Source organism: Salarias fasciatus, chromosome 4 (genome assembly GCF_902148845.1).
Source record: "Salarias fasciatus chromosome 4, fSalaFa1.1, whole genome shotgun sequence".
Lineage (NCBI taxonomy): Eukaryota > Metazoa > Chordata > Actinopteri > Blenniiformes > Blenniidae > Salarias > Salarias fasciatus.
The window spans coordinates 18,075,206-18,100,055 of NC_043748.1; the positions used below are offsets into that span (position 1 = coordinate 18,075,206).

At 42.5% G+C, this 24,850-nt stretch overlaps 1 protein-coding gene across 2 annotated transcripts; it reads right to left on the reverse strand.

Moving 5' to 3' along the window:
* Positions 1–704: 704 nt before the first annotated feature.
* LOC115387780 (beta-1,4 N-acetylgalactosaminyltransferase 2-like) lies at positions 705–23,239 on the reverse strand. Of its 2 annotated transcripts, XM_030090634.1 has the most exons (13): positions 23,124–23,239; positions 22,757–22,887; positions 20,962–21,105; positions 18,268–18,374; positions 17,829–17,866; positions 17,307–17,510; positions 9,505–9,571; positions 4,887–5,000; positions 4,617–4,703; positions 3,471–3,652; positions 3,207–3,350; positions 1,364–1,592; positions 705–1,261 (listed from the first exon to the last, which is right to left on the reverse strand). In XM_030090634.1, the coding sequence occupies exons 1-13, from the start codon at positions 23,130–23,132 to the stop codon at positions 1,068–1,070; spliced, it is 1,650 nt and encodes a 549-aa protein (XP_029946494.1). In that variant the 5' UTR covers positions 23,133–23,239; the 3' UTR covers positions 705–1,067. The 2 variants fall into 2 exon arrangements, with proteins under 2 accessions (XP_029946494.1, XP_029946495.1); XM_030090635.1 differs by lacking the exon at positions 17,307–17,510.
* Between the last annotated feature and the right edge of the window lie 1,611 nt (positions 23,240–24,850).

Genomic DNA, 24,850 nt, shown 5'->3' on the forward strand with positions numbered 1-24,850 from the left:
AATGGTACTTCACTGGATCAAGTTCCCTTTAAAATGAGAAATCATTTAGAATAAATAAAATATCACAAAAGATCACAAAAATGTCTGAAATTAACGAAACTACTTTGGAAGACATTTAATTTATTGAGAACTTTTCCTGATAAATGATCATTTTTAGGGTTCCAAGCTTATCCTGTCCGAGTCACAAATGACTGACTGACTGACTCAAAGGGACATTTCAAAGGAAGGAGGGGAGGTGAAAGAACAGACTGTCATCTCAGTGCTCTAACTACAACTGAAGAGGGTGCTCTTGTTTCTTATGGAGGTATTTTTGGTGAAAAAGGTTTGAGCACCTGTAAAGGTACAATTTGTAGTTGTGTATATTTTTAACAAGTTTTGAGCACTGGTAAAAGCAACATTGAGGTTGGGAACAACACCAAAGGCGAACAAGCTCTTATTTCAGCTGGTAGAAAATGGTGTCATCGGAGAGCTGCTCAATAAGCAGATTGAACTGCAAGTTTGGTGAGTTCCAAATTCCCTCCTGTTTGCTTCAAACTGTGTTTGTCACAGTCATAAAGCACGGCATGTGTGCTTTTCTTAATGTCAGAAACATTCTGTACTAATTTCAGGGAGAACAAGATAGATTTACTGCTTACAGTAAGCCACAGGTTCAAACCATACAGCATGCAGGGCGCACACTGCAGTTGGCCCAAAACACACACACAAACATTTTATGACATTTTTAATAGTTTCAAAAATATGAGATTACATTACTGCGGGTGTCATAAACAGGATATCACCATGATCAGGGAAACTGAGGCCCAAATTAAAACAATACAGGGTTGGATAAAAGACATCACACTGCAACAGGCCTGAAACACACACTCACACTCTCAAACCGACACACACACAAACAAATATTTTATGACATTTTTAATAGTTTGAAAAACAAGGGATTACATTACTGCAGGTGTCATAATCAGGATATCACCACGATCAGGGACTCTGAGGCCCAAATAAAAACAGTACAGGGTTGGACAAAAGACAGCTGCAGAACTCACGCCAACATTTTTTTGTTCTGAAGTCTTTCATGAATAAAGAAAACACTTGAGATGATTTTTGAAATAGTGAAGCTGGGATTTAAAGCCATCGTCACTCTTTGTAGGTGTTCTGAATTTTGCGTAGCGAGGATTGGTGTTTTCCGCAGTTTTGCGTTGATGGCCGATTTTCACGTCTTGACATGTGGCGACCATCAGTGAGCCCAGACCATCCATAAAGAACTCTAAAAACACGGGGAAGGATTGGTCATCTTCACATCAAAACATGATTGTATCTTGGATGAAAGAAACTGGATGGGTTTAGATTTGTAATTAAAAGTATCCACCTGAGTGAGCTACCCGCTGCAGCTGAGGGTCAAAGCCGACCCTCCGTACGGCGTCTGTCCGAGCCAGGAAGAAGTTGACCACTCCATGAGTGAAATAGCATTTTGGTAAGTCAGGAAGTGGGTGAAACTTTCCACCAGACTTCCTGATCAGGCAGCCGCCTTCCACTCCGTCTCCTTCCTCATAAAGAATAGAAAAGTAGAACTGGTTCCCTTCTACTGATCCTCCCACCTGATGAGAGAAGAGACACCACAAAGTCATTCAGCTTGGCTGGTGAAATGTGTTTCACGATCTCCAGGTCGACAAGAGAAAAGATGGAGAATGCATTTTAATCCATCTGAATTTGTGCGAACGTATTTTAACTCTTGTGGACTTCTGGACAGTGGCTGGTTTCAGTATTCATGTTATCACATGGATTTCTGGCAATGGGTACTGAAAGTGAGATCTGGTTTGGATTCAAATGTGATTTTATTTTGTTTCGAATGCAAATCAGTGCAGGATTGAGTTACTGTTGCCTAGAAGAGCGTATGGATCCAAGTTTGTAGATCGTAAAAAGACTGATCCCAAAGAGTATGGGAAGCAGTCCTCTCACTCCATCTTTAGTCAATCAGATAACGGTGTTATCTTAAAGCTCGTGTCCGGAATTTCCGTTCGTTTCCAATGTATGTATCATTTTTTAACACAGCTTAAATGTGTCAGTCTGGTTCGATACTATAATATAATATTAGCATAAAGCAATATAAAAAATGTTTTATGAGCTCTGCCTTCTCATAGACCCCCAAGTTATCCGAAAAAGCGCTGGTCAGCTTCAGCCAATAGAGTTCGAGCTTCCGCCTTGTCATGCCCTCAATCAACATGTGCACGCAGCCAGAGAACACGCGCACTCGCCCAGGCAGAGGTGAGTCAGGTACGCAGCCGCTGCCGCGCTCACCTCGGAATATCCACTGTCTGCTGAACATCCACCATAAACAGCTAAACATGTAGGATGCTGTAGGAGTCGGAGGCTCTCATTTTCATCCGACAGATAATGCGCGTGCACAATTAAAGGGGCGTGGCTTGGTCGCTCATGAAAGCAGAGGGAGGGCGGAACCTCCAGACATTGGATTAAAGGATAAATTCCACAGCAGATGGCCCACAGCAGATGTTTGCAGTTCAGAGATGTGCTTCTTCTTCTTTGGAGCAGGTGGCGACCAACAACTTTGGTGCACAGCGCCACCTACTGTGTCTCTTGGTGGATGTACTTCAGTTTACTTCCTGATCACGTATTGACTTCAGAGATCTTGTTGTTAAGATTATTGTTGTTATTGTTAAGAGAAGTTAATTGTTGACAGTTCTCCATGAATTAATCATGATTAATTGCGATCAATGCGATTAAAACTGACAGCACTAATATATGTATATGTATATGTATATGTATATGTATATGTATGTATATATATATATATATATATATATATATATATATATATATATATATATATATATACACACACACACACACACACACACACATACATACATACATATATGTATATACATATACATATACATATACTATATATATATGTATATGTATATGTATGTATGTATATATATATATATATATATATATATATACATACACATACACACACACACACACACACACACACACACACACACACACACACACACACACACACATATATACACTATGGTCTGCATTGCAATGTAGTTTTCTGTGGATGACACATTGTGACCTGCAATAATGCAAAGTGCATCTTTAAATCCATGTTTTTTTTTTTAGCTTGGTTTTCATGTTGCACCATGGTGTTATCTGTTTAGTTGTTTGATGGAGATTCTTACCACGTCCAGTTCCGGGACAGCCTCCATCACCTCCACAAATTCCTCAATCTTTGTATTCTCTGTAAAAAAAAAGTCATCGTCCACCCACAAGAGGTATTTGGTGATCACCTGGGAAACCGCCAGATTCCTACCGGCGAACCAGCCCTGAGGGTCAAAACACAGTCTTTAACATATTTGAATGTATTTGTGAATCAAGTTGAATGAAACTAAGCAGAAAATTAAAAGAAAGTTTGAATGTGTGTCAGAGTTTGTGTGCTTGTAGACCTGAGCTGGAGGCATGATGTACTGCTGGATATTTTCTCCAGAGATGTGTTCTGGTTCAAAGCTGTCATCTGCGATGATGACCGTTATGTCAGGGTAGAACTTTCGAATGCTGGCCAACAACACCTTTAGCTGTGGGTATCTCAGGAAAGTTTTTGTGATGATGGTGACTTGAGACCGAATGTCTGACAAATGAAAGAACACAACAAATAAAATGGTACTCGACACTAATGACCTCTGAAAATCGCATTGTTGAACTGAAATGGCTGACAACAAATCACATTTTTTATGCTTTTATGGAAGTTATGTTGCATCTATTCTATTCAAAGCTGGGACCAATTTGGAACTTAAAGGTGCATTAAGGAGTTTTACAACCTTAAAAATACTTATTTTCCACCATAAATATGTTACACATTTTCAACGATGTGTACAATGTGCCCTGACATATTCATTACAAGTACCTCTAACAGCGCTAAATTGTCACTTGAAAGTTTCAGTGCCGGTCTGGCACCAGAATTTTTTTGGGGAGAATTTGAAAGGAATGACGTAATGCGCGCTCCGGCTGGTTAGGTTTCATTTTGTCCGCCATTACTCCGCCAGATGCTTAGTGAGCAACAACTGAGCAGGATCTTCCAGAAAGTAAGAAACGACCGGCTTCTAGCACTGCCACAGCTCCAGCACAGACTCCACCAGGTAAAAGAAACTTAAATCTTACTTGAGCACTTCTAAACGAGCGAAGAAGGAGTTCCCGTCTTCCGTGCACGCGAGCCACAGGGATGAGTTTTTCATTAAGCTGCATTACGCCCAAGGCCTGCAGGGGCGCTGTTTTGTATAAAACGTGCAAACTCCTCAATGCACCTTTAAATCAATAAGCAATTAAAAGATTAAATGCAATTCAGTCATTTTGATTGTTGGGCAAAAGAGAAGGTTTTTCGGCTTGTCCATGCATCAACAGCTTTAGTTCATTCATGTTTTACTCTTCATTTACTGCAGAGGCTCTAGTTAAAATTAAATACTCCATGGGAGATTTTTGTTCTTTGTTCATCTCATCAGAGGACACATCTCAAAAGACAGACATGGACTGTTCTGGAACACACAACACAAACAAGACGAGTTGTATTGACAAACCTATGAGAAGTGTTTTCCTACCTGTTCCCATGTCGTACAGAACTGGGACTTGGGGCTGTTTGATGACAATGGGAAACAAAGCTTCATGGCTCTCAAACCTGAAGAATGCTGAGTGCAGAAGAATACAGTGTGGGCTCAGTAAGGCTCATGCATGCCTCCATCCATCCATCCATCCAGTCACCACATTTTAATACCACTTCCTGCACCAGGAATGGGACATGGCATCATTTTGCATTGAAACTCTCATTTCTAGCTCTTATTTCTTATCTTGGTTTTTTCTTGGACACATACCCAGGTCTCCACTGTTGATGTGGTAGGTACTGCTGGTGTACGAGACTTTGGCCAGAAGTTCATTCAGGAGCACCAGGCTGCTGGACTCAATGGACAGTCCTCTTGTACCAGCACCTGTCAGGCACGAGTACAAAATGCACATTAATCATCCACCGATCATGATTTCATCTGAGTGGAACCACAGCTGGCAGGAGACTGACATTAAACATTCAGGTGGTGTTGCTCACTCACTATGGATCCCACACTGAAATATCAACATTTCTTGAGATGTAGAGTCTAATCATTAAGATTTCGACATTCATTACTTTTCAAAATTTTGCTGAAATGCATGAGCTTAAAAATAATGTTATTGATATAGATGTAGGTCTAATCTAGGACTGGGTTGAACACCTCGTGGTCTGGTGAGGAGGTTTTGCAGTGGTTTTCATTTGTGCACGGTGTCTTCTTGCAAGATCAACGAACTGAAGTGTGTGTGTCTGACTCACACACCTTTTCTAGAAGCTAATTAACCACATAACATGCTGAAGGGATAAGCTACACCAGGCCTCTTTTTTTTAATATATATGTATATGTTTCTTTTGTCAGGAGCTCAGTGCAATAGATGGATCATTTCACTGTCAAGTGAGTTTCAGTATTTTTTGACAATTCAAAAGGCAATGATGGCGGACATTTTGTTATGTCACTAAAACCAAATTGGGCATTTATTGTGTGTGACAAACACAATTTGATGATTTCACATATTTGAAAGAAAAAATTTCCCCTAATCTCCTACAATTCCCCCCAAGAATCTCCTGTCTACCTGTCAAGTGATGCGGTTTTGCCGTATTTTAATACAGGGAAATTGCAATTTTAACAAAAATGAGCGTATTGCCATTTCCTATTGCAAAAAAAAAAAAAAAAAATAGACTGTGGAAAAAAAATTGAGAGAACCTAAAATTAACTGAACAGTAATTGGATGTCTGACTGTCAGTCAAGGTCATGGCCAGGTTTATGTGTTTGTGATTGGTCGGGGGGCGGGCTTTGTGTCTACCATAGTTCTGATTAGTTCAAGGGAGAGGGAAACACTTTTGTTTTGTTCGGGGTGCAGAGTGAGGGAGAAAAGGTAGGTTGGTGAGGAAGTCCTGGGAAAGCTGATCGGTGCCACGCTGTAAGATTTATTTATTTAAAATGTATTTATTTATTTAAATCAAATCAAACTTTATTTGTATAGCACTTTTCATAATAAAAACAAAGAATAAAAACCGCACCATTAATAAATATGCACCACACACACACAGACATACTCCCAATTTTTGCACACAGCAAAGCAGAGGAGACATGGCATGGCACTAAGCATCATGGGAAAACACTACTAGTGGGGCCGTCCAAACCAGGAGAAGGCGAAGGTCACTAATACTGGGGCCCAAGCGCTCGACCCCCAAACCCGCCAGACCAAGGGGAACCTGCACACTGAGGTGTGGAGACCCCCAGGCCAGCCAGGACCAGAGGACTCGAGCGCAGTGACCCCAGCACTGGACCGGGACCAACTCCCGGTGTGAAGGACCGCCCTCAGGAAACACTGGAGTTAAGCGGCTAAAAACGTAAAAACACATGATACAAAGTTAATAGAAAATAAGTAAGATAAGATCATAAAGTAAAAAAGTAAAATAAGTTTTAAAATAAGATTTATTTTGCTCGTGGATTTTGTGTGAAGCAGGGAATATTGTGATCATGTTCTGGACCTGTGGTGGAGCCACTGAGGTGCCAACTGAACACAGACTTAACGTCAGATCTGCTCCACCGGCTGAAGACAGCACTGATTTTGAAAAACCCTTTCATTCCTGCTGTTTGTATCTAGCTGACAATGAAGACTGAAACTATTCATATTGTGTAAATTCAAATTAGGAATCTCCCTTGTGCTAATGTAAATTTGAAAAATACAGTTCATTTATTTATTTGATAATTATTCATTCATTTATTTATTTAAATTAGTGCTCGGCACGTTAACGCGTTATTAACGCGTTACTGCACTGCTTTCTTAAAGCTTGTGTCTGGAGTTTCCGTTCGTTTCCAATGTATGTATAATTTTTTCAACACAGCTTAAATGTGTTAGTCTGGTTCGATACTATAATATAATTTTAGCATAAAGCAACATAAAAATGTATTTATGAGCTCCACCTTCATCTCATAGACCCCCATATTATCTAAAAAAGCGCCGTCAGCTTCAGCCAATAAATTTCAAACTTCCGCTTTGTCATGCTGTCAATCAACGTGTGCATGCAGCCAGAGAGCACGCGCACTCGCCCAGGCAGAGGTGAGTTCGCTATGCAGCAGCCGCCCCGCTTACCTCGGAATATCCACTGTCTCCTGAACATCCACCGTAAACAGCTAAACATGTCGGATGCTTGCGGACTCAGAGGAACTCATTTTCACCGGACGAATAATGCGCGTGCACAATTAAAGGGGCGTGGCTTGGTCGCTCACGAAAGCAGAGGAAGGGCAGAACCTCAAGACGTTGGATTAAAAAAAACTCTCACTCTTTCAAAACTCTGGACAGGAGCTTTAACACCGACAAATATTTTCATCAGACGTTAAGCACCCCCCCCCCCCCCCCCCCCCCGCCCCCCTCCAGCTGGGTGTCTCTCCAGCTGCGCATCAAAAAAGCACACACAGCTGCAGCGCTTTCTGCGTGAAACACGGTCCATTCCTTATTATTTGCCATATTGAACTTGGCCGAATTATCAGAAAAATCACGAGGAAAAGGCTGGTATAAGGTACAAACTGAAACAGGGAGAGCAAATATGACAAAAATGAAAATGAAACTTAAATCGCGTCTTTTGCCGGCGCAACATTTCGACCTGCTGGGCGCTGAAAACACGCAAAAAAACAAAACAAAAAAACATTTCCTTTCAACACACAATCTGCCTTGACTGAATTTATCCTGTCTTTTGAGACAGAGGAAGTGTGTGCTCAGAATGAGCTGCGTTTTTCATCTGCTCTGCTCTTGGTGGTGGTGGTGGTGGTGTGTGTGTGTGTGTATGTGTGTGTGTGTGTGTGTGTGTGTGTGTGTGTTGGGGGGGTCGGGGTGCACTCTTGGAAAGACTTGTTATTTCAAGTTATTATAAATCATATTTGATGAATTGTAAAATTATTATTGTAAAATTGCTTCTTGCAAAATGTCCCTGTCCCCGGCAAGGGGCAGGATGATCATTACAGAGAACTTTTGAATTCGTTATTTTATTTTGCGCATAATGCGAATAATTGCGATTAATCACTTATTTTTTCTGCGTTGGCCACCACTAATTTAAATGTATTTATTTTGTGGTATTGGTTTATTATTTTCACATTACTACAATGTTGTGGATCAAGATTGTGTTTATATGTGTACATTTAAATAAATATGTTTGAAATAGTTCATTGTTGCAATAGAGGGTTTTCTCGTCGCGTCATTAGGCGCGTCATCGACCCGGAAGTCGCCATCTTGGAGGTACTCCGTATCACAACAAAGCACGAGTCCTAAGGAAGATCCAGAGCGTTATCAAGAAAAATGGTAAATTATTGCCGTGTCTTGGTTGTACCAATAGGTCAGACTGAGAAAAACATTTCGAATTATATAGACGTCGCCCTGCGACAGACTGGCGACCTGTCCAGGGCATACCCCGCCTTCGTCCACAGCAGCTGGGATCGGCTCCAGCCACCCGCGACCCCGATAATGAATAGACCCCCGAATGAATAGACTTCCAAAAGTTATAAAAAACCAGGGCGAAGAATGCCAAAAACTATCAGAGGAACGGAGGCGCTTGTGGTTAGCAAAGCTTCACCAAGATCTACGAGGGAAAAATCTGGACAACATCCGAATTTGTTCGGCACATTTCTTGTCAGGTAAGTGAAACAGAGCGCAACAGTTTAAGCTCATTAATGACTTCATATGTTACTTTGACCATTCATAAACGTTTAGCTTCTACAGAAACTTGAATTTTTCTGTCCCTAGCCTTAAGAGATGTATTACTCCTGAAAAAAAAAAAAACAGTTTGTGCTAGATTTTTAAAGTATTTTATGTAAAAAAAAAAAACATATTTCAGCTATCACACTATTTCTAGCCATCAGCTTGGTAATATTTGCGTTTTAATCAATTATTTACAACCCCAACCCCAACCCCTACGAAAGCGCTGGTCCCCAGTGAGGGTCCAGGAGGTGGGAGCCAACTCGTACGGATCTTTACCACCAATAAACCGTAGCTTCTTGAAATATCGGGCTTTCTCTTGTAACCCAAGGCCTTCCCGATATTCCTGTGCTTCTTCAGTCCGTTTTGACGAGCTTTCGACATGGCTGAACGCACTCAAATTGTTCCATAACATACAATCATGACTACTGTCAGTATGATTGTTTACATTGAGTATCTCCAATATGCCGGCGCAGCGAGGGTACCGCCCAAGTCGTGACGTCGGTGAAAACCCTCTATTGTTGTTTTGTTTTTTTGCTTCAGTGTTCTTTCATTTGCCAATAGATACAGTTTTTAAGTACTCAGTACAGGTGTGAAAGCCCCCCAAATAAGGGAGGCATGAGGTATACCTTGACAGACATGGGAACTCAATAAACATCGCATTATCTGAATCTAGTTTTACCCTCAGGAACTCACCGTTAACTGTCACCTGTGCGTCTGGAGTCACTGTCGTCAGGATGCCTTTGGACACATTCAAGAACACCTACGAAAGAGACACCTGAATGAAACTGAATAAAGATCAACAACATATCTACAAAACCAGATGATCACTGCAAGTAAAGACAGACTCTGTCATCCGTACTACAAAGAGGACAGCAAAGTCATTCATGTGTCTTCAACTAATCAAGTTCTCATGAGCCCACCTGCTTCCTCAACAGCTGTACTGAATACTGACGTTAGAAACATCAGCCGACCAATTCAAAGTTCAATTTACAGGTGCTGCAACATCGTCAAGCAACTGACCTGCTTCATGCATTTCAAGGAGGAGGGTTGGGCATTCACGTCCTCGAGATCCGGGAATGAAGGTAATGACGTTTGGGAAAGGTGTACCGTTTCAACAGATTCAGAGAAATGATAATAAATGCTGAAGCCACTTTTCTTTCAACCTGCCTGAGGTTGAAGACAGCATTTTAACCCCTTCATGCCTTTAAAAAATACCTCTTGTCTTCAGATTGCAGCCAAGATAGCACATGCATCCCCCCAGGAAGCTTTTGTCTTTACTGGTTCCTCATGGAACCGGTCAGAGTACGACCTATACACGATTCATGGACTCCAACCCTGACCTTAACTCCTAAACCCTGACCCTCAACAAGAACGACATCTGCTTTTGTGTATTCAATGAGAAAAAGTCCATTCAGGAGACATGGACACAGACTGTACTAGTTGGTCTCTTGGTAGTGGTCCACTACAAAGAGTGGTCCACTACTAGTGGAACAATTTAAATGGCATCAATGCCCTGACCCTATTCCAAACCCTAAACTATGGACAAATTGAGAATCTGTACACTTAATTAAGCATCACCTTTGAAGCAAAAAAACACAAGTTTTTTTTTTAAACACGTATCAAATTGTAAATAAATGTTGGTTTTGAATTCAAGCAAAAGAATAAAGAGTAATCGAGACCCACTGACACACATCCGCTAACATCCACCAATAAGAGATGTTTTCAAGTTGAAACACAAAACTTTTATTGAGCTTTGGGTGTCGGTTTACACAACAACAGTGCTTGGAGCAACAGAAAAAGCAACTTTTTGAGAATGACTCCCAAGGTGGAAGTTTTTAACAAATGGGACAAAATGAAAACATTGCTACATGTTTTTTTTTTTTTTTGCTCCATTTCTGTGGAGATGCTGGAAATGCCGCTGCTGTGCATGCAGGACATGGCCATAGTGAATACTTAATCTGCACAGTCATGAAAAGATGGACAAAAAAGGGGCGGCGGTGTTTCAGTTCGGAGAGCAGTTGTCCCACAATCTGGATGTTGTGAGTTTGAGTCCTGTCTCCCACTGTCTGCATGCCGAAGTGTCCTTTGGGAAGACACTGAACCCTGAATTGCCCCCACTGTTGTACGTCACTTTGGACAAAAGCGTCTGCTAAGTAAAATTGTAAATTGTAAATTGTAAAAAACAACGATGGCGGCCTCCAGAGTGTCATGACTCCCAGTCCATATTCTCCTGGGACTGGGAAGTTCTAAAGCAGAGTGAAAATAAAGCGAAAGTTATGAATGTAATTTCGGTTCTATGAATCATGGATGACCACCAGAGGCGGGGCTTAAAGCACTGGAATGTTCCCTTTGCGCATGCGCAGTTTGAGTATGTATTCCAACAACGTCACTCGTGACCCCTGGGTGACCCAGGAACTACTATAAGTTCAGGTATCTACCCTGGGTTCGGTTCCTAAAGAATCTTCTCGCGTGACCACGAGGATTCTGAGTGACCGAACACTCTGGCGGTCATCCGGGATACATAGAACCATAGTTACATTCGGAACTTTCGCTCTAGTTCATCCTTACTGACCACCAGAGGCGGTGCTTAAAGCACTGGAATGACGTATGCCAACTTAGTAATGACGATTCCCAGGAACTCCCCTCACTGAGATGCCTCTGTAGGGCCCAGTACCACCCACAGTGGATGCAGAGGCACAATGTCCAACCTGCAGAACCTGGAGAAGATGCCAGGCATCGTCCAGGAGGTGGCAGCACAGAGGTCAACCAGGGGCACTCCCTTCAAGGGCGGCCCATGACGTGGACACCGCCCTAGTAGAATGGCAGTGCACACCCTGGTGCAGAGGCCGGCCGCGGCCTGATAGGAATGTCGAATGGTGTCCGCAACCCAGTGGGACAGGCATTGCTTGGACAGTGCAGAGCCCTTATTTCTAAGCAGACAAACAACAGGTCAGACGTCAGTACATCCACCGTAGCCGCCATGTAGCCTCTGCCATGTAAACTAGCCACAAGAGCTCTGGCCAGCCCCCTGTGTCGTCTGATGGAGGATCATATCAAGTGAGTCGTATAGGCTGGTTGGCTCGCAGCCTCGGCAACACCTTAGGAAGGAAAGCGGCTTTCGGCCACAGCGTAACTCCCGCCCATCCGGATGCCACCTGAGGCATGTCGGGTGAACAGACAGAGGGTGCAGCTCCCTCACATGCTTCGACGTGATAATGGCCATCAGGAATGCCGTCTTGCGTGATACCCACCACAGCTCTGCCGCTGCGAGGGGCTCATAGGGAGGTTGACACAAGCTCTCCAGCACCAGATGTAGATCCCAGGCCGGTGCCCGAGTGGCTCTGGGTGGATGGAGCCTCAAAGCCCCCCTGAAGAAGGCCGACACTAGGGTGTGGCCCCCCAATTGTGCCATCAGGCATGGTGGGCTGATATTGCCGCCACATACACCCTCAGGGTGGACGGGGACCAGCCATCATTCAAGAGAGATTGCAGGAAGTCCAGGACCACAGGGACCAGGCAGAGCACCGAGCCAAGCCAAGCCTTGTCCCTCCATGGGACCAGGGCCGAAAGGCACCGCTGCGACACCCTGAGCCTCCGGTGGCGATGCCACTTGGAAGTCGTTCAGCCACCTCTGCAGGGGGCGCAATGACAGCAGGCCCAAAAGGGACCACAGCTGTCAGGGAAGTCATTTTCCCCAAAAGCCGCAGGAAAGTGCCATACCACAAGGTGGCATTCCACCGGAACAAGCCGAGGAGACTGAGGACATTGTCCACCCTGGGAGAGGACGGCCAGGCCCTCATGGTCGCAGTGTCCAGGGTCATCCCTGGGAAACCCGCGGCAAGAGGGAGAGCCCGAAAGGGAGCACCTGAAACTGCCAGTGGTGGTCTCTGTAGGCGAATCGAAGGAACCACCAGATTGGCCGACGTGAAACATTCCCCTGGAGAGATGGTCCACAACATCTGCATCAGCGTCAGCATCCAGAATGGCAGCCCCCTCAAGTAGCAGTTGAGGCCCCTCAGATCCAGTATGGGGAGAAATCCCCCAGTTTTCTTAGGTACAAGGAAGTACCCAGAATAGAATCCCCCTGGGTCCACCAGGGAGTCTACCGCCTCGATTGCCCAATTGGCCAGGAGGGTGGCCAGCTCCTGGTCCAAGGCTAGTGCCTTCACCGGGTCCCTGATGACGGTCATGGTGACCTGGCCGAGAACGTGGGACCGGCGTCGGAACTGCAACGTGTATCCTCAAGGTCAAGGTGGAAACCACCCAGGGGTCTGTGGCCACAGCTACCCAGAGACTCAGCTGCTGATGGGAAAAAGCACTGACAACCGGCCCCTGGACATCAGTCCCTGGCCCCTGGCACTGAGGTCCTGGGCCGAGGCCGGCTTCAGCCATGTCATGCATGCATGCCAACTGCAAAATCTTCATCAAACTGAACGGGACGCCAGAGGATGCCAAAGTTTTGGTGGTCAAAAACATCGAGGACCTGGACAAATATTGAGGTAACTGAACTCAGTTATTCAACATACTCAACACTACTTCTATAGTATGGCCTATAATGGACATGGACATGGACATGGTGCACACTATTAACGTTGACGAACAAATGGAATTGGAAACCGACGAATATCATGAAAACACTATATATGATGCAGAAAGAGACCCGGACAATAATTTCCTTGTTTCTCTTACCAATAACTGCAACTATTTTACACATGAACAATTTGAGAACAACGTAAAACCAGATACCAAACTATCAATCATACACTTCAACTCCAGAAGTTTGTACGCAAACTTTGAGCCGATCAAACAGTACCTAGAAACTTTTTCTGAACCATTTAAAATTATTGCTGTAACTGAAACCTGGATTAACTGCGAAAAAGGTGCACTCTTTAGTCTTGATGGATACGAATTAACACATATGGATAGAGTAAATATAGCTGGAGGGGGGGTTGCTATGTTCATTCATAAATCTATAAAATTTAAAGTTGTACCAAGCATGACGCTCGCCATAGATGGTTTAATGGAATGTCTAACAGTGGAAATACTTAATGATAAAAGGAAAAATATAATTATCAGTTGCATGTACAGGATGCCTGGATCATGTATAGTTACATTTAATGATTATATCGAAACATTGTTTTCCACTGTCAGCCCTAAACCATTGTTCGTCTGCGGGGATTTTAACATTGATTTGTTGAATCCCTCAAAGCTTAAAACTATTGATGACTTCACTGATACTATGTACACTTTCAGCCTTTATCCAACTATAACAAAACCGAGTAGAATAACCGCACACAGTGCGACAATTATTGACAATATCTTGACTAACATTATAGAAAACAAAATCACTAGTGGCCTGCTTGTTTGTGATATCACTGATCTACCTGTGTTCACTGTATATGACTACCATTTAAAAAAACCAGAAATCCAAGATACAACTTTCTCCAAAAGACTGATAACTCAAGAATCTATACACTCCTTAAATTCTAGTCTTGCATATCAAGATTGGACTACAGTCCTCAGTGAACCAAATGTGGACATTGCATATAATACATTTCTGGATTTATTTACCTCACTGTATGATAAACACTGTCCGCTGATCAACTATTCCATGAAAAAAAAAAAATTGAAAAGTCCTTGGCTCACAAAAGGTATAATCAAGGCATGTAAGAAAAAGAATACACTTTATAGAAATTTTATTAAACTGAAAACTAATGAAGCTGAGCAACAGTATAAACAGTACAAAAATAAATTAACCGACATCATAAGAAGTAGCAAACAATTGTATTATAGAAATAAACTGTATGAAAACAAAAATAATATGAAAGGGACCTGGGATACACTAAATAGTTTAATTAAACAAGGATCATTTAAGTCATCTTATCCGGAATATTTTATCAACGGAAATGGTGAAAATTATAACATGAAGGATGTTGTAAATAAATTCAATCGGTTCTTTGTAAATGTTGGCCCTGAATTGTCAGCACAAATTCCTGACCAAGGAAGTGATGACTATTGTGCATATAAAACATAATTCCATGTCTTTTTTTTTGTCTGCTACAAATGAGCAAGAAGTTATGAAAACTGTTCAAAAGTGTAAAAGTAAGTCATCTGTTGATTGTCACAATATTAGTATGATGATAATAAAACAGGTTATTTTGAATATTGTCAAACCCTTGACCTACATCTTTAACTTGTAATTTCAAACTGGTTGTTTTCCAGAAAAAATGAAAATCGCAAAAGTAATCCCGCTATATAAATAGGGAAATAAACACCACTTTACAAACTATAGACCAATCTCACTTCAAAAATCCCGGAAAAACTTTTCAATTCTCGCTTAGAATCATTTCTTGGAAAACATCAAATAATAAATGAAGGGCAGTATGGATTCAGATCTAAAAGGACAACATCAATGGCAATAATTGAAGTACTTGAAGAAATCACATCTGCACTCGACCAGAAACTGCATGCAATTGGCATTTTTATCGATTTAAAAAAAGCATTTGACACTATTAATCATACTCTATTACTTAATAAATTATATAAATATGGAATCAGAGGTGTGGCGGGAGACTGGATTAAAAGTTACCTGACTGGAAGAGCACAGTATGTCCAAATGGGACAGTTTGAATCGGATGTGTTTGGAATTGCTTGTGGTGTGCCCCAGGGGTCTGTCTTGGGACCCAAACTGTTCAATATTTACATAAATGATATCTTTAATGTATCTCAGACTCTGAAACTCATCCTTTTTGCCGATGATACAAATATATTCTATTGTAATGACAATTATAATGAATTAATAACTGTAGTAAATAAAGAACTCAAAGCGATAAAGAAATGGATGGATATAAATAAGTTATCTTTAAATATTGAAAAAACCAAGGCAATGATGTTTGGGAATCTACAAAGGAATTCAGAGATGCAACCTTCGGTTGATAATGTACCTATTGAATTTGTTTGTGAAACTAAATTTTTGGGTGCTGTAATTGACAACAAGTTGTCATGGAAACCACACATCAAACACATTAAAACTAAAATTTCAAAAAGTCTCTCAATTATAAACAAAGCAAAACCTTACCTGGATGTGAATGCACTTCGCACACTTTACTATTCTTTAATCTTTCCTTACCTGACATACTGTGTTGAAGTGTGGGGAAACACCTACCAGAGCACAATTAATCCTCTTGTTCTGTTACAAAAACGAGCTGTGCGGATCATTCACAAGGTGGGTTTTTTAGAACACACACATAATTTGTTTACTCAGTCAAAGTTGTTTAAATTCAATGATCTCGTAAAATATAACACATCAATCATTCTCTTTAAAGCTTTCAATAAATTATTGAATCCAACCATCCAATCTTCAACGCTTCTTTATAATTCGAGAGCAAACACATGATTTGAGAGGTTATGCTAATTTCACATTACCCAGAATTCGAACTACTCGTAAAAGTTTTTGTGTGTCTGTGTGTGGGGTGGAACTCTGGAACAGTTTGGACTTACAGCACAAGCAATGCCAAAGTATTAATAGATTTAAACTGTATTATAAACACTAGATCTGGTCTAAATATAGGTACAGCATCTTGTAACTCACCTTGTCATTTACAGATACTGATCATTGTGTTATTCTTCACCATAATGTACGTTCTCCTCCTGTCGCTTCCATGTCGTCCATTATCCATGTTGGTTTATCGTCTATATTAGTGTTCCATTACCTTCAATTGTATTCTGTCCTTCACCTTGCTCAATTCTGGTATTTGTCCATTCCAGTATCTGTCCATTCTGTTATTAGTCCGTGATCATTCCTGCTATTTGTCCATTCTGCTATTCTGTCCGTCACAATAGCTGGTTTTTGTTAATTACCATTGTCGGTATTGTCTAGTTGTTACTGTCTATTGTTTACTGTATTTTGTCTTGTAGCATAACCATGTGCTCACAGTGTTTCCATTGTTGAGCTTGGGGGTAGGATTAAATAAGTTTTCTTCCTCCTACTCCCTTTTTTCAGGCATTCTGTGTTTATGTTATTATATTGGAATTTTTTTTTTTGTTTTGCAGTATTAATCGCCTGAAATGAATGAATGAATGAATGAGTCTCCGACCATCCTCCGACAGCCTGAGGGGGGGCCGCGCCATCCCTCCAGCAGGAGTGCAACTCCGTCAGAAAATCCTCCGAGGGAGGGACCGCGAATGCAGACAGGGGCCGCCTGTGCCTGAAGAAAGCGCTGACAGAAGCAGGCTGTGCTGGCTGTGGGATTTCCAGCTGCAGCTGTGCCAGCCTGCATGGACTCATTCTCCAACTGGCCCACCAATCTCTACGACGACCGGAGGGACTCCTGCTCTGACACCACAGAGCCGCGCTCACCGGCCTCCTCAGAAAAATGTGAGGCAGAGGCCACTAAGGACACATCCTCCTCGGTGGCTGATGCAGTCTGGGTGCACGGCATTCCGGTGCCCCCCACAGGGGAGTCAGGCTGGCGCTCACGCAGGAGGGTCCTCACCTCCTCCAGTTCCCTATGCAGCCGAGCTGTCTCTGTAGCGAGCTGCTGCTCGGTCTTTGCCTGCTTCTTAGGTGGCTGGGCTCCAGCAGCGGATCCCTCATGGTGCTTTGAACATCTCGGCTGAGAGGAAGGCAGCTGCCCTGAAGAGAAGGTCCCCAGGCCACCCTCAGCAGCGGGTGAAACCTGTGCCAGCCTAGCAGCCCGCTGTGCATGGGGCATATGGGGACAATCCATACAGCCACGGAGAGCCAGATCATTCAAAGACAGCTTTTTAAATAGAAATACAGACCTTCAACTCATGAACTGAACAACAAGGAACAACAACAAGGGACAAAAAGGAAATAGAAGCAAGATCACAGAAAGTGAAGACATTAGAAACCTGAACGTTGGAGAACAATGATGCATCTCCCCTGTCCCAGTAGAAGAATCCCAGAAAGGTGGAGCAAACATGTAGGATCCCACCAGACCTGCGTCCCACCACCAATCCCACCACCAAGGATCAGTCAATGGATCATGACCAACCTTGTAGCTGTCTCTTTTTCCCGCATGCAGCTCTAATACTGAAAACACAAAAGGACATCTCATCCATTCAACTTTAAGAATTTCATTTCATAAAATTCTTTTGAAAGGATGTTTCTGTTTGGCTTCATGGTAACTTTATTCTGCTTTCCCAAACACAGAGTCACAGAGCAGTGAAAACCATCCCACCCTGCACAAGGCACTAGTCCATCACAAGACAAACAGAGACACTGACAGCCACACATTCAGGAAAATTGGATCCTTCAGAAATGTCTCTTTTGAAATATTAAAAAAAAGGTACACAGAGGAATAAGATCGAAACTCGACACATTGAAAAAGATTAACAATTTACAGGTAATATCTTTTTTCTTTTTTCTCATCTACTGTGACATGTTAAATAAACACTTTTTCAGATTACTCTTTGGTAAAGAGAGCTAAGTACCTGGTATTAGTGTTGGGGTCAAAGGCCGCACTGTGTAGCCTTGGATTGGATACTGCAGAGGAGAGTTTGGCAAAGCATAGAGGAGTTTGGATAGAACAGATGATGTCCTGTGGAGGAGAGGGATGCAAGGAAGTCATGAGAAGAAATACCAGTCCTTCATGTCAGCTGCCATGTCTGTCCAACAAAGACCTCCAGGTACCTGCATTTAAATCGACAAATGCATGAATTCTCAATGAGAAAGGAGAGGGTATCTCTCAAAATAATGTACACAAGAATAATGTACACAAGAATATCTAGACTTGAGTGCTGCCTTTGATACATTGGACTATCACATTTTACTAAACAGACTCAGACACCTGGTTGGTAGGGGTGGGACGACACACAAATTTCACGGGACGAGATGTCTCGCGAGATTGAGTCCACGAGATCGAGACGACACGAGACGGGGGGGGGGGGGGGGGGGGGGGGGGGGGTTGGTTGGTTTGGTGCTGAGGTGTAGGGGGCAGTGCGGTACTCACATGCAGCGTCGGAGCATGGAGTGTCGGGTTGGAGTGCCCCTTGTACGGCCACGTTGCCCTCCGCTCTACACTGCGCCCTCAGCGGCCGCCTCGTTCGCCTATTCCCATTCAAACCGCGGCGCACAAATGACGCCATGACTGCATTTGCACTTCATGCCACTAGGTGCGCTGTTTGCATGTTCAACCTTATTTTTCACAGACACCACAGAGGAAGAAGGGCGCCGCAGCCGCTGCAGGCTCTCTCTGCGTGCTGTTAGAAAAAGAGTGTGAGCCGGCAAGACGAGGTAAAATGTTCATTGATGCGATGCACCGTTTTTTCAATAAAAGAGAAGAACTGAACGACCGTTTCCGCACATTTTCTTTACGTCGTATCAATTAAACTGTATCACAAGTAGTTTGTGTACTCAAAAGACCAAGATTCCTTGCAGATAGAACATGCGCAGAACAGTATTTCATGTCCTTTTCGACTGGGTTTTTAAATGAGCACATTCAGGGTTTTGCACGTGCTTATATGGCTGTGCGCCATGTAATGTATCATTCCGTCAATATTCCAGTTAATAAAGAGTTTTTGCCTTTATATAAATGTACTTAATCTCGCGGCATTCGATCTCGCGAGATCTCGCGGCATTGCGATCTCGCGAGATCTCGTGACACGAGATCTCGTCCCATCCCTACTGGTTGGGCTCTCGGGTACCCATGAAATTAGATGTGGGGTTCCCCAAGGCTCAATTTTAGGTCCCATTCTTTTTAACCTTTACTTGCCTCCACTTGGGGACGTCATCAGGAGACACAGCATCAGTTTCCATCGTTACGCGAATGATACTCAGCTGTACATGGCTGTGATGACTCAGGGCCAATAGAAACCCTTTTTAACTGTACTGCAGACAACAAGTAAGGATGGCTGTTACGACTGCTGCCGTATTTGTTTGTTGTTGTGCCTGAGTGTGTGCGTGCGCATGCATGTGTGGTTTGGGTTTCTCCCTGTTTCACTTTCAAGTTGTCCAGGAAGGTGATAATTGAATTATTATTTGGAGCACCAGACCACAGGGAAGGACACGGTAGCCTCCAATCACGAGCAGGAATGGGAGGAGCCTCCCCTTGAAAAGCCTGACGGGAAGATCATTCTGGGAGCGGCTGCGTCTGAGCAGTGACCTGTCGCTCCCCACGTCTGGCTCAGCTGAAGTGTCTAACTGCTTGGATCTGTGTGCTAAACTGGATTGGATTAGAGTAGCTGGTGGTTTTATGTTGTTTTGGTTAATTATTTAGGAATCGCCATTCGGAGTGGTTTTGTTTTTCCATTTTTGGGTTGATTTTGACTTCTGGTGTCCCTTAGTTAATGTAATCCTTTTTGATTATTAAACACCTCTGTTCACCCCTTTATATCTGGGTTTTATGTTACTTCCTCTCCTCCTTTTGAGCCGCTGACGTAACAATGGCAGTGAATTTGCTACAGCTCAACCAGGACTAAACAGGTTGTAGTTTTCGGTCCTGAAGGCCACAGAAAGTAACTTCAACCAAAACTACAAGACTGGGCGTGATTTTTGACTCTGAGCTGAATTTTACACCACATATTAAAAATATTACTAAGAGTGGTTTTTGTCATCTTAAGAATATAGCCAGAGTCCACCCGTTTCTCTATCAGGTTGGTAAGGAGGTGCTAATATATGCTTTTGTCTCCTGTCAGTCAGGTTACTGTCATGGACTCCTCCCTGGTCTTCCAAAACAAAAAAGGATTTCAACTCTCCCCTTGATAAAAAAAAAATATATATTACTAACTGGGGGGTGCCCCAGTCCCCCCAGTCCCAACCTGTGACTTCTCCTGGTGTAGATGGCCCCAGTGGCAGTGTTTCCCATGATGCTCAGTGCCATGCTATGTCTTCTCCCTATTGTAAGCGATGAACGTGGGAGTGTGTGATTATGGTGAAGATGTGACTTTGCTTTATTTTTATTGTATACTGATTTTTGTTTTTAATACTGGAAAACACATTGTGTTGTCTTTTAAGATGAAAAGTGCAATAGAACTGAAGTTTAATTTGATTTGATGTACTCTGGAATGTTGTGCAAGATATAAAAAAGAAAAACAGGAAAAAAAAAAAACAGTCCACCATTCTCAGTTGCTGGGAAGTCATTCATTCACCCATCTTGTTGGATCTGATCCAGTCTCTGCAGCCATTACCTTGCTTTGTGTTGCTGGAACTCCTTTGTTCGACGTTGCATGATGGCCTCACGCTGCTCCTTGGGGTGGAGATCTTTGAGAGGCACTGCGCCATGACTGCATTCACAGGATGGAGAAGGCGGAAGCTGACGGGGAAATGTGGACCTAGAGGGTTGAAAGATGTAACGCTGTCTTGAAGGATCAATATTTCCACCCTTTAAAAACAAAAAAAGCTTAATCTTTCTTCCTAAACAGTAGTTATACATTAACTACTATCACAGAGGACAAACCACAATATTTGTTCTTCATAATTCAATGCTCAGTGTAGCAGGACTCTTGGTTGTTTTCTCTCTGGATTTGCCTCTGTTGCACACAGCATCAGGTCCCCTTTGCCTCACTACATGTTACACATGAATCTGGAAAGTTGCTATTGTTCTTGCTCAATTTAACTGGTGTAAAATATGTTCTCATTAACAAATTTTCATTGCAGCAGTTTAAATCGGTGATCTATTGGGCTTTGGTGCCAGTCAGTGATGAGCTCCCTCATGCTCTGTAAAATTTTTAGGTCTTCCTTTCCCTCCTTTTGTTTTCAAATTTTGGAAATTCTAGTTAATTTAATGGATTTACAAATGTCTATGTTGGTTAAAATTATTTCTTGGACAATATGTTTGCCATATGTGAGCCACAGAGCTGGAAACAACAGACGGGTTAGAACAGCACCAAACACACAGGAGAAGAGAGAGGACAAAAGTGAACAATTCCACTGAAACGCCATTTACTGTGCATGGACCACCTGGTGTCCTGGTGCAGGCTGGACAACAGTGACATTGTGCAACTGTCTGTGCTGTTTTCTTTTCTTTCTTTCTTTCTTTTTTTAAATAAATCAAGAACCATTTTTTTCTTTTATCAGTATTTTACCCTAGCCTCGTAAACCAGACCCGCCCACTCCTCATCCACATTTGGATTTGGAGTTGAGCTCAACACCAAAATCCAAACGGGGATGATGAGTGGGCGAGTCTGGTTTACGAGGCAAATTTTACCCTTCAGCTTGAAAAAAACCATGTCAAGACTTTCTCAACCTCTTTTTAATCTCACTTAATTCACCCAGTAAATCCAAACTTCTGGAAGACTGAAAAATCCTGAAATTCCAACATTTCACCTATTTTCATTTGTCCATTCAGTTCATATGTAAATTTTGTTTCTTACACTTAGTAGATCTCTGAGACTTTTGAATAAAACACAGACAACATGTGATGACACATGAACTTGATTTTGTTTGCAGACGCAATGCAGCACCCTCGTGTCACAAATGCAAGCAGGGCCGGTCCTTCCTACAGGTGAAACAGTTCATTGCCTGGGGCGCCACGTACTGGGGGGGGGGGGGGGGGGGCGCCGTGACAGCCGAGGCTGACGGCTGACTCAAAGTGCCTCTCTGCTGGGGAGAGGAGCTCTGCAACGTTCCCATCCGAGCTAATTGTGGCTAAGTTAGCGAAAACTGTCAGCTGACCCACCTGAAGACGGTAGACGAGCTGACTTTATGATAAGACTGGCGATGGATGAAAAAATATAGCCGGAATGAGCGATTTTTCAGAGATTATGTCCCACGCTAAAGCTCCCTTGCCGTGGCCCCCGCTAAATCGGTTGGATCTAAATAACTTCTGGAGGACTCCGAGCTGCACGATGTTTGTCTGAGTGAGTATATGAGCATGCACACACCTATAAATAAGGTCCAGGTGCCAAAAAACCGGAGTTGCCCTTTAAGGATAAATGAGAAGTTGGCACACAGACACACACACATCCAGACTACTGATCTTACCTTTTTGGTTCGATTACCATTTCCTGAGAAGCCAGTGAAAAGCTGTTCGTCTTGCAATACATGAGAAGCAACAGCAGTGTGGTCACACATATCACAGCAACCAGAACCAGTCTTTTGTTTGATTCAGGCATCTGTAGGTAGAATAAAACGAAGATGTTTTGTTCATGTTCTGTAAATGAAGTCATGTAATGATAATCCACTGGATCAAGTTCCCTTTAAAATGGGAAATCATTTAGAATAAATAAAATATCACAAAAGATCACAAAATATCTGACATTAATGAAACTACTTTTGAAGATATTTAATTTGGTGAGAACTTTCCCTGATAAATGATAATTTTTAGGGATGTAAATGCTGCTGTTCTTACCTTTTTCATGTGTCCCAGTCTTATCCTGTCTGTGTCTAAAATGACTGGCTGACTGACTCAAGAGAGACATTTCAAAAGAAGGAGGGGAGGTGAAAGAACAGACTGTCAGCTCAGTGCTGTAACTACAACTGAAGAGGGTGCTGTTGTTTCTTATGGAGGTATCTTTGGTGAAAAGGGTTTGAGCACCTGTAAAGGTACAATTTGTAGTTGTGTATATTTTTTTAACAAGTTTTGAGCACTTGTAAAAGCAACATTTAGGTTGGGACCAACACCAAAGGCAAACAAGCTCTTATTTCAGCTGGTAGAAAGTGGTGTCATCGGAGAGCTGCTCAATAAGCAGATTGAACTGTAAGTTTGGTGAGTTCCAAATTCCCTCTTGTTTGCTTCAAATTGAGCTTGACACAGTCATAAAGCACAGCATGTGTGCTTTTCTTAATCCTCAAGACACTTCTATATTTAAAAAAAGTTGATTAATAAATATAAAATGATTTGAAAGCAGAAGTGACATTAGGACATGAACCCCAGCTGCGTCAGCAACAGGTTTTTTACTGCCACCAAGTGGTGAAGCCTCATGATCGAACAACTTACCTTCTTGTTGTCAGAAGGTCAATCGTTGCATGTCAGAAACATTTTGTACTAATTTCAGGGAGAAAAAGATACATTTACTGCTTACAGTAAGCCACAGGTTCAAACCATACAGGGTGCAGGCCGCACACACAAAACACACACACACACACACACACACACACACACACACACACACACACACACTCACACACACTCTCAAACCTACTCACACACACAAACATTTAATCAAATTTTTAACAGCTTCAGAAATTCAGGATCACATTACTGCTGGTGTCATAAACAGGATATCACCACGATCAGGGACTCTGAGGCCCAAATTAAAACAATACAGGGTTGGATAAGACAAATGCAGAACTCACACCAACATTTTTTATTTTTTTTGTTCTTTAGTCTTTCATGAACAACAAAACACTTGAGATGATTTTTGAACAAGCGAAGCTAGGATTTAAAGCCATCGTCACTCTTTGTAGGTGTTCTGAATTTTGCGTAGCGAGGATTGGTGTTTTCCTCAGTTTTGCAATGATGGCCGATTTTCACGTCTTGACATGTGGCGACCATCAGTAAGCCCAGACCATCCATAAAGAACTCTAAAAACACGGGGAAGGATTGGGCATCTTCACATCAAAACATGATTGTATCATGGATGAAAAAAGTATCCACCTGAGTGAGCTACCTGCTGCAGCTGAGGGTCAAAGCCGACCCTCCGTACTGCGTCTGTCCGAGCCAGATAGAAGTTGACCACTCCCTGATCTAAAAAGCATTTTGGGAAGTCAGGAAGTGGGTGACACTTTCCACAAGACTTCCTGATCAGGCATCCGCCTTCCACATCGGTTCCCTTCTACTGAGAGCGCACACGTTGAAGCTGGGTTTACTTCACAAGAGGATGTTTTCTTCCAACAATGTACATCAACAACAATAATCCAGACAATGACATAAAAAATGGCCTTAAAGAGTCCAAAAGTCCATGTGGCCATAGCTTATAAAGTTATACTAGTCACCAACAGAGCATCATCAAAACAATCAAATGCAAAATTTAATTTTTATCCAGTCATCACTACCCTAAAATATTTATAATTCAGGTCGATATTAAAAGCATCATCAGCATGTTGTTGAGGGTAGTTAAGTTTTCAGTTTAGCTG